General features: G+C 38.9%; 1 protein-coding gene across 2 annotated transcripts in view; it reads right to left on the bottom strand.

The window, feature by feature from the left end:
- The window catches only part of MED27 (mediator complex subunit 27), a 140,402-nt gene that overhangs the window by 21,276 nt on the left and 100,463 nt on the right, over positions 1-18,663 (bottom strand). For both annotated transcript variants that reach the window (XM_068657009.1, XM_068657008.1), the window contains exon 4: positions 8,288-8,381. In XM_068657009.1, the coding sequence (XP_068513110.1) occupies positions 8,288-8,381 (94 nt within the window). The remainder of the gene's footprint in view (positions 1-8,287; positions 8,382-18,663) is intronic.

Here is an 18,663-nt window from a genome sequence, read left to right as displayed (position 1 = left end):
AACCTCCCCAACAAGACTTACCTGCACAAATCCTTTCCAAATGCTCCTGTATCAGCTCATTGCCTTTTTACATGTCATCTGTTTCCACATCTTCCTGCGATTCCCTTTTGGGAAGTGTCACAGGTACCCAGCTCCCACCCATCACACAGCAACGAGAGGTCCAATTCGGCAAATGGTCTGGGACAACTGGGGATCCCCCAACTTGTTTGAATGGCAAATAAGCAGGGTTACGTTGCCTTCCCCTGTCCCTCACATCTGGAGGGAGCAGTGTGAAACCATCCTTCGATGTCCACTTAAGATGTGAGCTCCCTGAGGAAGGCACCGTGTTGGAATCACTACTTACACAATGGTTTGTGCAACGGGGTCCTGCGCTGGGAGTAGGAGCACCCAGACGTCGTGGTAATACAAACAACAGAATACTTGGCAACTTCAACCAGGTCAGCACCAGGCTGTGTGAATGAGCTCCGGTATTAGCAGACCTAATTAGCATTGAATTAGCAGTCTGGTATTGAAATAAAAAACCTCCCTGTTTTATGCTGCTGCTGTGTCGGCATGGGGGTTGTACAGATTTTATAGTGGCTGGGAGATGAAGACTTTCAGACAAACGTTTCAGGACTGTATCAAAAGGAGTATTAGTACGTGAGTTAAGTCTGCCAGAAAAAGCAATTTTGAAAAAGCAAGCATCGCTCAGAAAAATTAGAGTTCATCAATTTAACAGCACTGAAAGAACGAGGCAAGTAGTACAGAGAACGAACAGCCTGGCACTGGCCTGGAGGATGCAGTCAGACATTGAAGCCAAAAGGATGCTCCACAGCTTTCTTCTGGGTAAAGCACGTTCTGTGCACGTTCTGTATCCACAGTAAACGAGGTACCTTTTGTCTTTTCCTCTGATAATCGAGGCTCGTAACTGTTTTGAGGACTCACCACTTTTGTTCATCTCGAACCTTCTTTTACACATCATGTTTTCCAGCAAACAATTTTCTTTCAGCGCCTGCTGAACACAGCTAACCACAGTCTGTGTTCAAAAGAGATCTACGTATGGAATATAATTTACACCTTCAGTCATACAACTGTGTCCCTATGGATCACCTGAAAGAAGGCAATAAAAAACTAATGGCTCTGATAAAAAAGTAATCGGATAGTTCGACTCTGAGCTCCCGTAACGCAGGTCTCTGCTTCTGGGGGTCAAGGCTCACCCGATGGATCCCTTCTTAATGGGCACTAAAATGCCCCTGCACTTCCACAGATACCAACTGCAAGGAGCTTCTTTCATTATACAGAAAAGATACCTTTCAATTGTGACAAAAAGGCAACAATTTCCTTTCTAAGCCAACTTTTCCCCATTAAATTTCAACTTCTCCTGTCGATACCCTGTTAAGACAGCACTTGGCTTTTTAATATTTCGCCTGTAGGATATATGCCAACATGTCCTTGATGTAGAAAATTTTAATTCAAATCAATACGTGTACAAGGTCACTTTAAAATTCAATTAATATGAATGAAAAAATATGCCCCACAGTTCTGTGAGCTGAAAACGGAACAGTTGCAAGTTAAATACCTCTGTAGCTTCTGTTTTGGTCTGCGTAATAACAATGCACATCTAACTTGCTTTTAACTCAAGTGTACTAAATTCAGACAGTTAAGTTATTCATAATGCCCCTGCTTCCTAAAACAGCAGGCTCCAGAAGAAGGTAGGACAGGCAGCTGATTGAAATCTGCAATATTATGCAGCTTTTCTGACAAAAATATATAAAATAAAAATCCTGAAATATCCCAGTTTTAAAAATATTTTGTCTATCACCAAGATAACTCTCAAAGAGCATATGACAGGCAGTGCATGCCAAGGATGGGGGAGGGAACCAGAATCATCAGGGAAAATGCTTTAGATAATTTCTGGTAAGACTGCTAAAAAAGTTCCCAGTTAACATCACTTACTGACTGGAAAAGCAGCGAGCACCTTTCCAAATAAATCAGTACCAGGGCCAAAATTAATTTACAAAATGAAAAGCATCAGAATTTATTTACCCTGCCAGAATTCTGCCTGGAGGAAATAGCTTGAAACAGCCCCCCCTTAATTTTGCCCTCTCATTGAAACCGATAGCAAACGAAAAGCGCTTTTATAACCGATTTTAAAAATGCATTAACATTCTTCCTTCCGATTTATTTAAGTTTGCTATTAGGAGAAAGCGTGCTAACACCACTGAGCTCCAACACTTGTGCAAAAGGTTCCCACAGCTCCAGATTTCCTCTCGGCATCCCAGGGTATTTGCTGCTGATGTGAGCTGCAGATGCTCTGCATTGCAGAGCTAAAAAAGAAAACATGATTTTCAGTTAACATGGGTACCTCCCTGCTAGTAGGAAAAGGAGGATGACTTTGTACGTAGCTTTTATTCACCTTAGCAAACAACAAGGCAACGTTGAACCAGGGATATAACCAAGCTGTACGTGTTACTAGCAAAAGGCCAGACACCTGCTCCTTGTGATACCGTCAGCTTTTCCTCCCACTTCTACATTCATCTTACTAATCACTAGAATGGTTGGAGATCCTATTTATTAGACTGAAAAATAAGGTTTTGTATTAAAAGAAAAAAATAATTAAAATCCACCATCCGGGCCTTCAACTAGTTTGTTGGTTTTTTCCCCGTGTCTCATCTGCTGCTGGTGTGAATGCTGCGCCTTCCCTCACATGCTCATTATTCTTTAATGATGCCTATTTGTAAATAGCAAGATAAGATGCAATTAAGCCATTAGAGTCTAAATAAACAAACATACTAATTAGGTTCTTTACAAGGATTTTTTAAATTATTTTTTATTTTTTATGTTAGGGCTGGAATTTACCTTTCATTAATCTAACCTAATTGCAAGAGTGCACGATAAAACGTCAGCATAAATGAAGGACTTGAAATGATTTTGGCATACCAAGGATGAGCTGGTGATCCTCTCCCTCAGTACCATGGCACAATCTGCTGATAAAGCGAACAAACTGCATTGTTCAAAGGTTAAACGCTGGATTTTGCCAATGGCCAGCCACGCTTACGGATCAGTCACACTAATCCAGCACTGCTATGGATGGCAAAACAGATTCTGCCTCTTCTTGTGCTCTGTGTTATAGGACAGCAGGAATTTTACAGGGATTTTACAGAATATAAAAAACTGTAAGAACACCAACACAGACCCATGAAGTGTTGGGGCTGGTCAGCAACCCTGGTGTGCATTAAACCTGTGGGAGGGAGCAAAGCTGAGGACATCGCTGTCTGGTCTTTCTCTGCTTTTTCCTACTTTTGTTCACTTTCCCATCCAAAAAAAACATTCCCCATCTTCCTGGTTCTTGCACTGGACAAGTGGAAAACTATTTATAGCTTGATTCCCACCCCCTGCTCACATTGAAGACTTTCTTCCTCCATATGCATGACCTCAAATGCTGTTTTAAAATGCTTGCTAAATGCTGGTCCTCAATCTTAATAAAACAAACTGTGAAGCTACAGCAGTCCCAACAGTCTCCCTACCAGTTCAGAAGAGATTCCTCAAGACCCAGTTACATAAAGGATCCTTGAACATCCCAGCGGCGTTGTTAAAACCTAGCTAGCGTCTCCAAGAGAGTAAATCCCTAAATGAAGACTCATCACATGTGCCTAAAATGAGGTGCTTAAGCCAGCAGAAGTGGCTACATTCCCATCATAAACCTGCCTACCTTTCATCCCTGCTAGCATTAAGCATGCAGGATATCCACGATTTCTGGTGTTACCAATTCCCCAGTGCCAACAGCCTCTGGTGCCCTGCAGGGACGAGACATCTGACTTCCAGAAGTAACACTCTACTGGAAACCCCTGGAGAATTAACCACTAACACGTGAAAAGTTTGCTGTCATCGCTAATTGGAACGCAGATGTCACAAAGGTCAGTTTAATTAGAAAACGATACTAACCACAGTCATCTTACAACTTGTAACTTCAGGTCACCAGAGGGATGCGCAGGCACCAGCCCACTAGGAGCAGATGCTCCACATGCATCCGAATGTTGCCTCCGAGAAAGAAACGGAGGAGCTCTGCAAGTCCTAAGGCAATACTAGCTTCCTAATGAACCACCGCAACGATAAAGGGAAACGCTTACACTGCTGAGCAGTTTGGTGAAAAGAGCGTGTGTGTGTCTTAGGAACAGCGTTAATTGTTCCTAGTCGAGTATGACATTAATACTAATTTCATATCAATTAACATTCTTTTGTTAATTTTTTCAGCTTCTCCCAAGACCAGAGTGTCCTGACCATAAATCAGCTTGGCGGCCCTTTTTATTGGGCAAATAATAAATTTCAGAATCCATTTTCCCAGAGAAAATCATCCTGACTTTATGTAAAACACTGATAAACAAATTCCAGACAGAAGAAATTATTCAGATTTAGCGAACAGATGTCAAGCCTATTTGCAATTAATACAGCCCACTTCCATACAATCAGACTGTTTAAAATGCTTGCAACAAGGCTTGAAAGTTGAAATGCAAATGTGTCTGGTTTTACCGAGAATGAATAGAATTTGTAGAAGAACATTTCATATTTTTATCGGAAAGATCTAAAAATCTAGGCATCTGTACAATTGTATGAATAGAATTTATCATCGGAAAGTTTTCAAGATAACATGAAAACAAGAACTCGTGATTTCTGAAATGAGCTTTGGTTTGGCAGAAACAGTTTTTCAAGTTGAGTTAGTTACACATATCATTATGCTTTAGAAACAGCTTAAAATATAGAAAACTATTCATTATTTGTAAAAATATTTACCCAATGTTCCTAACTTGTACAGCACTGCTTTCATATAGCTTTACAACACTGGGGAGATAGAGGATCCTTAAAGACCAAGTAGCTCCTGGATCAAGACAAGAGAGTAAGTTTCTGTGCCTGACTAGGACTTGTTAGCTACATGACCCTAAAGAAGTCATATCTGTCATTGAAAAAAATATGGCTAATATTTGCTGTTTTGTAAAATATTTCTGATGTCAAACAAATGAATTGTATACAGAAATTGGTAGCTTCACACTGAAAAAGTATTCTAAATTTCGGTAGCAGAAACAAGGTATATGAAACAATTACACAGTACCTTACTAGAAAAAATAAGGAATTATCTCAGAATACACCTATACAACTAACCACTTAATACAAGCAAAAATCAAGGTATTTTTAGGTATTTTTCATTAATTAAAATCAATTTATGTTTACTTAACATATGAAATGAGGTTAATCTATTTATGTAGATCCTGGCATTTGACCAACAAAATCTCACAAAAACCTTAAGGAGTCCTCAGTTCCCTCTGCTGCTGCTGGAAATTAATTTTGCATAACACTTATTAAAGCTGATATAATTCCATGTTTAGTCTTTTTTATGCATAGTGTGATTAAAAGATAAATTGAAAAATCACTAGTGAAGATTGGGATTAAACAGCACCTTGAAATGATAAACTGCTTTTAAAATCAGTTGAGGATTTCACACAGCTCTGAAAGATTTCAATTATTTATGTGTTTGGTCTGTGTAGCATAAATCCAGACTAATGAGGTACAATTGCTGTGTATAAATCTAAAACATAAAAAACTCCTTATTGTCTGGAGAAAACAGTAACCTCAAAGGACTAGGAGGCAGCAACCTTTCAAGGCACAGCATTTGCGCTGCCAGGAATAGTTTTTTCTTTTCTTTTTTTCTTTTTTTCTTTTTTCTTTGCTTAAAGTTCTCAGATAATGTGAAGCTGTACCCTGTCTAGGGAGAGCCCAGCTTAATACAAAGGTTACTAGCCATAAGACTTAGACCAGCAGCTCACACCACTGATAATTATTCCTCTTGAAACACTGGATGAATCGGAGACTTTTAAAGTCACAGCTCTACAGATAAGGACATAAATTGATTTCCATGTGTACATAAAGTTGTACCTCAATCAGTTTTGGGCTGAAACTTTCCTTATTAGGTCTTTTTTTCCTAAAGATAATTTGTTTGGCAATGTCTCCAGTTATTCTTAAGTTTCAAAGAATCTCAAAAGCACACCGTTCTTCCAATAATTTGCACATTCTTAAAATATGCACGCTGTTTACCACGCCTTTGACAATGACTACATGTGTTTCTCATAAACTGAATGACTGCATTTAAAGACGTCTTGACATAACAAATAGATAACCTCTACATCCAAGATCTTTACAAGCAATGGCAGGTATGATATGAACGGTCCAAGGATGAAACTGGTTGAGATCACAGAGTTACTTAATTAACTCTGAGCAAACACTATGGTTGTGAAATACTCTTCAACAAAACAAGCATTATCTGAATCCTTTGGTGTTGTGGTAAACCGCTCTGCTGTAAGGGAGTAACTCCAAATCTAACTTGGGATGAGTTCAGAGTGAGAAATCACAAGTACTGAAGAAACCTCCCTTCTTCTGGGGGAGGTGCTCTTCACACTGCCCATCCTGCAGCACCTTTCGCTGAATGATTTGTGGCTGAAAACAGCAAAAGCTTTTGTAGCAGTCAGGGCCAGATGGAAAGAGCCATATTGGCAGCATCAACTGAGACAGATGGGAGAGAGGGAAAACCTGCCTAAAAGAAAAAACGATAAACCCATCACACAATCACATGCAAAAATACTTTAAAAACAGTCTTTCTGATCTCTGATCCAAGGAAAATATGCATGCCACTGGTTCAATACAGGGCTGCTGTCTTGTAGCAACAATAATGTCCTTGATTTAGATACCAACTGTAACATGGAATTCAGCAAATCATTACTGATTGCAAATGGTGCTTCTTTCACAGCACCTTTCCAACATACCTTGTTCCTAACCAGTTATATCCAAGAAGATTTACATAATTTCCTAATCGTGCCCAAATCTTGGGAAGTAACATATATTTTCTGACCTCAAAAAGCCATCAGAATTGGAAGGCACTCGCTAGGTGCAAAGAGGAACCCGAGAGAATGCAAATGGTTTCCAAGCAAGGAAGTAAAACCAAGCATCTTTCTACGGTGAAATAGTTAAATATAAAGTCAGCTTAGCAGCAAATGCAAAAGCTTCCACGACTTAGAGCTTCTTAAGACTGCACTGATGAATTCAATTCTTTTATGGAATATGTTGTTCCACTTGGTGAATCCAACAATTGCAGATTAAATGTTTTAATTCCAGTGGAAGCCAGCTGTTTGTTTTAACCTCTGACTCAGTTAATCTCTTGCAAATTTTGGGCTGTTCAAAGAAAGTTAATAATGGAATGTTAGAAAGTTGATTAATAAGAACAACAAAACCACAGTTACACTTACTATAGAAAAGTGAACAAAAACCTTGAAAAATACAGGCAACATCTAAAAATAATAGGGCATTCAAATTAACAAACTCTATAAATAGTATAAAATCTATTGACTCAACAAATCCGTTTTGGCAGAATATCTGAGTTTTAGATTCATGTTACCATTTAATTGGAAACAAGAACTATACTTACATACACATTATACCCAAGCCTTCTGTAATAGCCTGGATGAAAAAAGGAAAATGTAAGGGGAAGTGCCATGAAAAATCTGAGATGGAAAAGACTGATTTGGTCCCAATTCTTAACAGGGGTATAGAATATTTTATTTAAAAGTTTGTGAAAGGTGAGACTTCTGGCTGTCATCTTACTAGAGGAGAATCAGCTTCTAACTGCCATGCTATTAAGACCTCAACAGACTCTACTTCTGTGATGATGTCCTAGAGTAAAGAACTTTAAAGACTCCTTTCTAGCTATAAGCACAACAGCTGCCCATGAAAATTGATGTGAACAATAGGCTCTTCTGGAATGAAATCTTGCTTGGTCAGGCAGAAATAAGTCGAATGTATTGGACTTGTTTATCTATAATCCGGCCTTTACTGCTCATTTACTTCAAAGGCAAATTCTTGACTTCATCATAAAACAGAAATTCACTGAACCAAGATCAATTTGAACAAATTTAAATCATATTGGTTTCCTTTTTCTTTCTCTTCCTCCCACTTTTTTTCTTCTTAATTATCATGATTAAGACAGTCATTGTTAAGACTGCTGAAAAACACAGTGCATATTTGAGTTTGCGTTCGTATTTCTACAATCATATTTAACAATAAAATGTAATAGATCTGATGTTTAAATGCAAAATTCTTTTTGTCATCCATTTGCCTAAGAGAAAAGAAAAGTCTTATGCTGCTGGCACAAATGAAGAACAGTGTTTTTCTGGGAAAAAAAATTATCTTTAATAACCTGCATTTTAGAAATACTAATTAAATCCCTTAAGAAATCCATTTTAAGGGATTAAATGATCCAACTTACCAGAAGCATTGCAGAGGCCCCATTTGGCCGGGATAGCTGGATAGTCATTTCAGGGAACATCCTATCAATGCGATTGATCACATCATCGACGTATCTACCAAACAAAGCAACACAACAGAATTAACACACACAAGCTCCTGGGCACAGACCCACAGATTATTACTCCTTTTTAATAATATCCACAGGACTTCAAATTATTTCTCTTTGATACATATGTATTTTTTTAAAAAGCAATTAAAAGACTTACTGATAAAAGGAAGCACACCAGAGCCCGATGTTGTTTTGAAAATTAATTACTCTGCCTTTAAAAACATGTGTTTACTTGATTTTTGTCCAAAGCTGTCAGCCTTAAATTCCTGCTATCATATTCCTATACTTTTGCTTCAGGGGGGCATCAGAGGATACATTATCAATATTAATCTTTCAGCATAGAAATTCATAGGTTATCACCTCCTTACCCCCTCCTTGAGTCTTCTAACTATTCTTAGTGGTTTGTTTCCAGAATCTTTCAAAATACGCTTTATTATTACAAGTCATTTTCCAATTCACTTATACAGCACTGGTGACTGAAACTGGCTGGCACGTTCTGGAGGTGACCACATGCAGGGGCACGATGACATCCCTTCTGCAGGGCATAAACCCTCCGCCTCTGTTCGGGCAGGCCCGGCCTAGTGCCCACACGTCTGCCTTGGGTACCCGGTGCTGCCAGCAGACCCCACACCCACTGACGGTGAAAGCTTCCTTGCAGACTCCTCATTTCCCAGGCCGCAGCATTATGTGCACGTCTCATGTCCTTTAGCCATTCCTTTGGACATGTTGAAATGCATATTACCTGCCTCAGCAAAGTTTACCACACAGTCAATACCGTGCTGTAAGCTGATCCGCCCTCCTTTACCACTTCCAGTTCCCCTTGCCCTTGCATCGCCTACATGATGTATCAGGGATGTTTCTCTGCTTCCTCTTTGGCCACTAATAGAAACGCTCAAGAGTGCAGGGCTGAGTATTGCTCTATACCACCTTCAGAGACTGTCCCACATTTCCAGACAGGTAAGGGAACAATGTGCCATCCTCTGGAAACCAGCATGGGAGTCAGAACTGAGAACCGAAACGTGAAGCAGCAAACGGCGGAGACAGGAGGAGGCACCCACGAGGCCTACCGAGATGTCAGCTCCTTACAAAATGATCTCTGAGAGGCTGCAGACCCTGCAGTGCTCGATCCAGTACTGACCATGAGAGCTGCCCACCACAGACCAGACAAAAACACCTCTACAGAGAAGGGAAATGGCCCGGACAGCTCCACTGTAAAGCAGCTGTAATGTGACATGGGAAGAGCTGGAGCGGGGCTCCGTCAGTACATGGGAGAAGGGAAGATGGCAAAATACATACAAAATGAAATACTGTATGAGGAAAAAAAAAAAAAGGTATCTTGCCTGACCTTAGATACAGATGAACTACGAGCCTAGGTGGATGCTGTACATACGTATTCAAACAAAAATTCACAGCATTTTAAACAGCGCGAGTCTGGATATTTAAATATGTGTTTTTGTTTAAAAGAAAAGTATTTCTGCAAAACATTCTTAAACTGAGCCAAATATCCTTTACTATGCAACAGGTGAGTCTGCAAATGTTTGGAACAAAACACCTGGCAGTATTTGTCAAGGAAACTCCCTATGGGATTTTTTCCCCATCAAAGTTACAGGACACCAAGATCAAGGGTTTGTAGATGAGCTTACTCATAGGAGTCACTGAACGATAAAACCCAACAAGAAACTGCCATTCTGAAACCTGAAAAGTTCTCACACCTTTTCAAACCAGGGAGATGCCACACTTCCCAGCTCTGTAAGAGATCGGTCAGGAGGGGCACTACTGACACTAACATCTTGTGCATTTACCAACTCTGCTGCTTGATCACAGAACCATGAATGCATTTATTTACAAACTACTTTCATGCTAGCCCACATATGTGTTCTGATAAAAGATTTTGGAAAATTAGTTGCCCTAGTTAAATCAACAATAAAACTGAAAAATCTAATTATTTCCCTTTAACCTTCTTAGATGAAGGCAAAACATCTTGAATTGTTGCTCTTCAAAGTTACCCAGGTCTGATGTTAGTTGCTGGGGGGAAAAAAAAAGTCCCCTGCCCCCAAGCCCCCCAGTCAGGTGCTACCATCTGTTTATCTGTTTGCTATTTTGCAAGGGATTAAAAATCACCACCAAGAAAACACATATATATATATATAAATATACATACACACATGTATAACGTATCAGTCAAGAATGTTATACATACACAGCTGGTAAAATCAGTCCATTTTTAAAATATAACAAAAGAGTGGAATTAGTTACGCCAATTTTGCATAAAAACCTTAATCCGCCCTTCCAGTTGTGCAGAAAAAAGTTTCCCTGTTCATTTGAATGACTCATTAACAGCTTGCTTGCTAGTAAGTCTTCAAAATATCCATAAGCCAAGAACTTCCATAGCATGGTGAAAGAGGAGGCATGTAAATGCTTCAGAATGAATAATCTACACATCAACAGCACACACCTATTTTTAAACATTACTGAATCTCATACTTTTTTTTTTATAATGCACTATGAGAGTTTATGCTACTTTGTAAATGCAATTACTGCAGGCTTAGCAAATAAATTAAGCTAGCACTTGTGTGTGTGAATAGAGATGAGTGACTGAGAAACAGGCAAAAAGAAATTCTGCATTTCTTGATTAGTATATGGTTAGGAATGTGCCTCATAGCCTGGGACAGTCTAACTCAAATTACTGCATAACTTACATTTTCTAATTTTCTGAGGTTATGGTAATAATAAGTTAAACACAAAGAAAATACAAAAAGTTGCACATCATAAAACAAGGGCTCTTTGCACGCTGACAAAGACAATACACATTAAGGAAGAAAAATTCAAGTAATTTAAATTGTATAAACAGTTGGATTTGGGCATTTAATCTGCTTGTGTTTTTTGAAAAAAAAAAAAGTGGACATGCACATTTATCCTTTGAAAATGTGATCCAGGCTGGTTGGAGGTAAGCAATTCTTCAACTCTTAGACCTGATTATTTTTAAATGTAAAACTTCTCTTGACTGCGTGCATTAGAACTTGACTCAAACCCAACAATCATCTTGTGCTACCTGAGCAGCAGAAGAAAAAGCTATCGTTTTTCTTTCAGAAATGACTGGTGTAAGGCAGAACAGGGAATTAATTCCATGCTTGTGAAAAGTCCTAACTGAAATCAGGCATAAAGCTAATAACTTGGGGAAAACCTAGAAGATCTAGAAATCTTCTGAAGACTGCTGTTTGTGTTAATTCCATGTTAAGGTTTTCCAAAAGCTGGTTAGTAACATACTTTGCATTTAGAAGCCTGTTAATTTTGTAATACTCTTCATAGGTCAGTTGACACCCTCCCCTAAACCCCAACCCTCCAAAAAAAACCACAAGTAAACAACCAAAAAAGAAGACATCAGGGCTTCCTGAGGACTCATCAGAACAGAAGGATTCTTCAGAGGTTCACATAAAATTACTAAATTAGCCTGACTACATGACGGCCTCAAATATAAAATGACAAACAACCTAATCTAAAGCAAAATTCTTCTAGAGAGATGCCCTTCAGAGAGGACATCTGGTAAAACATGTTGTGAAAGGATGGGTATGATAAGTCGGATGCAGCACAGCAACATAGCAGCATAGCTGGTGACGATCTTAGGGAAAACTGAAGAACATATGACAAAGACAAGATAAAGAGCACTCCTGAGGCTGTCTGGAAAAAGGGTCAGAGAAAAAGCTGCTGTCTGGAACTTATTTTGCAGAGCTGAAATACATTAATTTCGTGCCAAAATAAGCAAGTCACAATTTATACATCTCAATCCACTATGTTACAGCTCAAAAATACAATGGCCCCTATTTATGTTATAGGATTTCTTATATAGGATCAGGAAGCATACCACTTAAGGATGGAGAAAAGTGTCATTTTACTTCTGCTGTATGCGCCTTTAACTTTTAATGTATTTACTGTGTCTCATTTTTCTTCTACTTCAATAGATGCTGGTTGGAATGAGCATTTCAAGACACAGAAATAGTAACACAAAGCAGGGGAAAGCCAATGGAAATAAATTTGCTGTAATATTAGGCATATATGCATCTGGAGAAAAAAAACACGCGGAACTCTTAGAATTAAAAATGAACTGAATTTATAAGGCAATAATTTCCTCTTCTGCCCTCAAACAAGCATTGTTCCACCTACAAAGGATTGAAAAGAGAGTCTGGAGAGACAATGGAGAGACAAACCCCTTCCCACAGCTTCTCTATCATGCAAAGGTCGCTCCAACAGGTCTGAAGACAGACTGCAAAAGACCATGCCCAGGAGTTCATGCATTCACTTAGAGCACAGTATTTTAATTCTTTATAGACCCAATTTCATCTTGCTTATTCCTTGAGGCCTCAAAAAACCTAACTTTAAGACCCTCGGTTAGTCCCATTCTATTCAAAAGAGCTTCAAGCAACTTGAGCAGTAACTGTGCCCTAATCCAGATGGCGACACAGCCCAGTCCGTAAGGAACAGCAGACAAGACCAACGAGACTTCGATCATTAAATCGTATCAAATACTAAACCAGTTTTGTTAATGTAATTTTACAAGTCAGAGGGAGGATTTTTAAAGAAGCTTTAATAGCTGCCTTGTAACAACTTCCCTCTCCCATTTTTTCATCCTTCTCTCCCTCATGCCACAGATTCATGACTTTTAAAGAGGTTTCAAAATTATATTTTTGACAGAAAATCTTTATTTTAAAAATGATAAATAGTAACACTCGGGGGTACGCATCTGAATGTGCAACAGAACCTGTCCAGTAAGATCAGACATAACATCAGATGCTCTCCAAGGCTGTCAACCCTACAAATCGTTATTTTCATTTTAATGTAGTAGAATACTGTTTGGTACAAACGTGCTATGGTAACACTGCAAAAGTCAAATCTAACAATCTACTTCACAAACACCAGAAAGACTAGAATTAATTCAAAATGCTGTACTCCAAATGCATTTGTTTTTGTTACGAACATGCAGACAAACAACACTATCATAAAGCAACAGAGATACTCTGAAAATTTCTCAGCAGTTTTACCAATAAGGACGCATATGAACCCTTTAGTCCATATTACAAGAATAATGCCTGGAAAAACTGGAAGAAACTTTGGAAGCCAGCTATAAAATACTGACTAAAATGGAGTAATTAGTTATGCAAAATGCTAAGCAAGATGTTTCATACAGAAACATCAGGCTGACAACACAGAAATAATTCAGGAACCATCTTTGTAGATAAACACTCTTTGATTCCCTCCTAGAAGCTCCGTAAGACAATAATATGAAAAACTATTTCATTATAAAATACCTTTCAGTTTCATACTGGACAGATGGCTTAGTTCTCTAATGTGACCTCCTTCTCTCTCCTTTTTATTTTTTTTCTTTATTTTCATTTTTACTGGATTAGATCCAGTGATCCAACGTTAGCGTGACGTTTAGCAGCTTCGGCAAGATTTAAATAGCATTTATCCCACACAGTGTTTCACTTGCATGCTGTTCATTTTTTTTTTCACTCAACAGTACAGCTAAAAAATTAGAAATATAGGTATTAATAATTTTTTGAGGAGGTCTTCCAGAAAAAATAAAATTTTGTTAAATTATTTTAGATAGAGGTAGAAACAGATGTTTGTAATACTTTGGAGCTTAATCTTTCCTTATACAGTCAGTGAAAACCCACACATGAAATGAAGAGATGCTCCAATTCTGTTGAATCTGTGATTCATGGTATTCTGGACAGCGAAAGGGGAAACTCTCCACACATTCTCTCTCTTACTAGCACAGTATTTACTTGCTCCCAGATTCTGGGGAGGGCTTTTAGTTACTATTTTCATCACAGCTAATAGCTTCTTTTTATGTAACTGATTTTTCAGAAATATGGGCTGGTGCTGCAAGCTTTTGCTAGTGTATGTAGTGTTCAATAATAAAGACTTTGGTGCAAAGAGCCTGCTTCCACTCCACTAAGACCAATGGCACAACTATTTTTTTCAGAACTAGGCTGAATAATCAACTGAAAGCTTTTAACAATGGCAGGATTTTAAATATCCCAGGTTTTATAGAGAGAATAAATAGCTTTCAGAAAATCTGATTAGAGAAATATTATATTTTAAAACATACCGTCACAGTTCTAGCGTGATTTATTAACCACAGAATTAAAGTTTTAATTTGATTCAGCTACCTGCTGAGCAAATCTCTGCAGGTAGCAAATTCAAGTTGATGGAAGGCTTTTGAGCAGCATCAATTAACAATAGTTATTAAAACAGTGACCTCTGCCAGCTTTTGTGAAATGACACTTCCTGCTTGGATAGGCAATGAAAAGCATGAAAAGAAATTCAACAACTCTCACGCTGAGAAAGCACCTTCAAGTCTCAAGACATGAGATTAGACAGCTGTCACAACCTGTAATATCTGTACATCAAACCTGGAAGTCTCTGCTTCTTTCCCCAAATTCCAGTTTTGTTGATTTGTTGTTATTTCAGGCCATTGCTCTTCTGTATAGAACCTCTTCAAAAATGCTCGTGTTTCCTGACCTCAGCACTAAAGTCATTTGCCTGTTTTGACCAACTTCTCCCCCAGCTATAAACTCCCTTGCCAGGCTGCCTTGTCTTACAGCCGTACCACTGCCCTCCTGACCTTTCTGAACAAACTGCTGCAGTGGTTTCCTCTTTCTTCTCTCATCCAAATTCAAAGTTTTTGTTGGTGGAAGACTTCAGCCAGGCTCCTCACAACAGCTCATCGTGCTTCCTTCTGTTCCTTTGTCATCTGTGCACTAACTCATTCTTCCGCTTCTCCTTTAATGCCTCCGTTCCTGCTGTGAAATCTTTATTCATGATACACCGTAAAGCAAAAATATTACCTTATTCAACTAACAAACTTCGAACTACCACGAGGTAGACTGAGGGCAGAAGAGGCAAACTTGGAACTCGAGTTGCATACAGCTCCTCGGGCTGGGGGCTACAACATACAGCAAGCACGAGGGAGTTCTGGCACCGGAACATCTTGGTAGTGTGACTCCACGGGTGTGGGAAGAAGCAAGCTAGAATGTGTGGATTGGAAGGAGCAAATTTGCTAAGATATCCTGGACCACAATTCATCCCCAGCCCAGCATGGAGAAGTGAGACAACATGCATCTGAAATCTGAAAGATTCAGCTCCAAACCCCAGAGAAGGCAGCTTTCCACTTATTCCTGCAAGATAGTTTGTTTTCCACTTTGCTAGCAGTCTTATTTTGGTCATAAAGGAATTACGTTTCATTATTGAGTGGATGCAAAAGATTAACTTCTGTGCCTAAATAGTCTAAAAGTGTTTACATATAAACACAGGGTGGTCTGCTTCAAAAGCATATGCACGTATAGCTGTACCAAACACTTAGCCATCTGCACTTCTCACTCACAAAAGGCCAAACTGGTACAGCACTTCAGAACGCATGCTGAGTAGTTTGGACAGTTCTCTAGAAGCCAAGACAGAGTGTTTAAGGGTTGGACTCACAAAGGCATTCAGAAACCTGAGGCTGTGATTCAACAACCTTCAGTCTTCAGCACCAATAGTGACATAAGGCACTGACACATCTCAGCCCCCTCAGTTGTGCTGGGAGAGCTGGATCAGAGAGCTGATCTGGCTTAAAAAATAGATAAAATAAAATAAATGTATTAAACGTAAACCAGTTTCATGATTCAACTCACTACATGGCTGTGCATACCATGTGCCAGCACAATCCCTGCAAGGACCAAACCTCATGGGACAGGAATGCTGTGCATTGGTGTCATTCTATTACAGCAATGAAATATTGTTTTATGGTAAAATGCGTTATTTATACTACATTGTTTATTCAACAAACACAGTTCTGCATTCTTCAGTACCACTGTGAATCCACTGATAGGTGACATGGTGCAAACACATAAGGAACTTCCTCAAAGGTATGAGTTGACAGTGATACTACAAATGCACACGAGTCCTCATGCTGAATACTTATGAAATGCAAACCTGCCCTTACATCAGTCTCCAGACATCTACATGCTTAATCAGAAAAAGTGTGTTTTCAGATTGCGGTAATCGGTGCATAGTTTGTTGTTTTTTTTTTTTTTTTTTTTTTAAGACAGAGCAAAAAGACTTCTCTTCGCAACATCAAATTCCAGTATACCATCTTAAATAGCATAACTTTAATTTGGAAAGCCTCAAGTTACAAATCGAGACCTTGCAGTCAAATTCCCATAGACATTTCTCTAAGCAGTTAAAATAGCTTTCTTGGTGCTTATATGGAACATTCTTCAAAATGCCTTAAATTCACAGTAGTAATCATGAGATGAATATGGATATTGCAATGTGTGAATGCTGGTTAACAAAATAAGCATGCATCTATTTTACAGTCATCATCAGAATCTTGTCTGAGCTTGTTACTAGACCGTATGCTTTATGAAAAACATCATTAACTCCTTTATATGTACCTCTAGAGGAAAAACAGCCCTCCCTAACTATGCAACATCAGTAATAATAGAATTGCAGAAGCAATACTTCACAGCATACATATATTGTTTTTATTTCCACTTGTTTGAGAAACTAGATGTTGCTCAACAACCAACACTAAATGCCAACAACAGTAATTTTCAGAGGCCTGGATGAGAATCAGAATCGCTATATAAGCATTTATCTACAAAAATGGTTCTTAAGTTATTTCTAACTTGTTAAGCAATTTGTGCCCCACCTAATAACCTAAATTTGAGCATGCACACACAAGTTTCCATACAGTAAAGCCATGCCAAATGTCCTCAGGAGAAATTCAGAGAAACGACCCTTCCTGCACTGGCTTGTCAATCAGGCAGCGAGGGAGAAACACGAGTAGGTTGGGACATGCTGATGTAAAACCAGTAAACACCAGGCAGTGCTTTGACGAAATCTTCAAAGTAATGCATCATGTTCAGTCCTGTTCAGGACTGATCAGGATCCTAAACAAAGTAAATGGGGCTCCCTGCAGATGGCAAAGGTCCAGTTGTTTGGACTGTGTGATGGGATCCTGATATTCTGTGCTGTCATTCCTCTTCCAAAGCTGGAATTCAGAGTTTTATAACACATTATTTTCAGCTCTGCTATTGAATAATTATTTCAACAGCAATTTCTTCACACTTTTCGTGCTTTATTTCTCCCTCAACAGAGTAGAGATCACAGTACTTACCTCCTTTTATTTAAGGCAACAGATAATGCATGATACCTATTATGTATTCTATACATATCAAAACTAGTGAGATTTTACTTTTGGGTTGAGAGATTGGTGAATAAGAAACATGGTATGTTTTACACAATTAGACCTTTTTTTTGCCCTGTATTTGGCCATACAAGAGCACTACTGGAAGAAGGAGATCTTACTGATCATTTGTTAGGTGCACCCAGTCCAAGAACTTACCGAAGGCAACAAAGATTGCACAGGGTAAGAGGAAGGGAAGATCAAGGATATAAACCTCCGGGGAATGTCTAACAGTATCAAAACATGATCAAAAGCACTCTCCTTTCCTAAGACAGGTTTTGTTTATATCAGTTTAGTTACCAAAGCCCTGACATTTTCTGCTTTAAACGAAGTATCCCCTACTTAAATCCCATTCTGACCTTATGCAGGCAGTACCACGTGGTTTTAAAACAGGCTTTACATTCAGAATGGCTCAGTACTCTGAAAATCTGTCTCGGTAGAATTTCTCTTCCTTACCATATGTTTTTCTTTTAGTTTTGGCTAAAAACAGAGCCGTTTATTGTCTCTGCCATGTCAGCATCTAATGCAGGCAGCAGCACATGTATCAGAGCTTCAGCCTTCATTTGTGAATGCATGTAGGGTGCGCTGTGTGGTTATCCACCCCACCATACCTTAAGTATGTTTCATGACTTGATAGAAGCTATCAGAACAAAGATATTCAGCTTTTTCATAGAAAAGTTTTATTCTAGTGCTATTACCTTAAAAACTGTACTGGACTCTAGCTGTATAGTGGAAGCAGATTTCTAAAGCTTGTAAACGTGCTAACATCTAAGGATACGAAGATGAACAGAAGTGCCTGAAGGAGCATATTCATCAAGAGGAAAAGCACAACACCAAAAACGTTACAGACATGAAGGCATTAAAAATATGGCTTCTGCAATCTCACTGAAGTCGTGACACACTGCATTGCTAGTTCCTGTAGGATTATATAATTCCTACAGAACAGGGTTTGGGAATACATAATGGGAGCACCAGGAAGCAAAGACTCAAATTTTAGGCCTCACCAACAGACTCCAAGCAGACACAGCAGACTGTCCACTTCAAGATCTTTGTGCTT

The sequence above is a fragment of the Anas acuta genome, chromosome 20 (genome assembly GCF_963932015.1).
Source record: "Anas acuta chromosome 20, bAnaAcu1.1, whole genome shotgun sequence".
NCBI classification, from domain to species: domain Eukaryota; kingdom Metazoa; phylum Chordata; class Aves; order Anseriformes; family Anatidae; genus Anas; species Anas acuta.
Note: the sequence above shows the minus strand (reverse complement) of the source record. Positions and strands in the feature narration are given on the sequence as shown.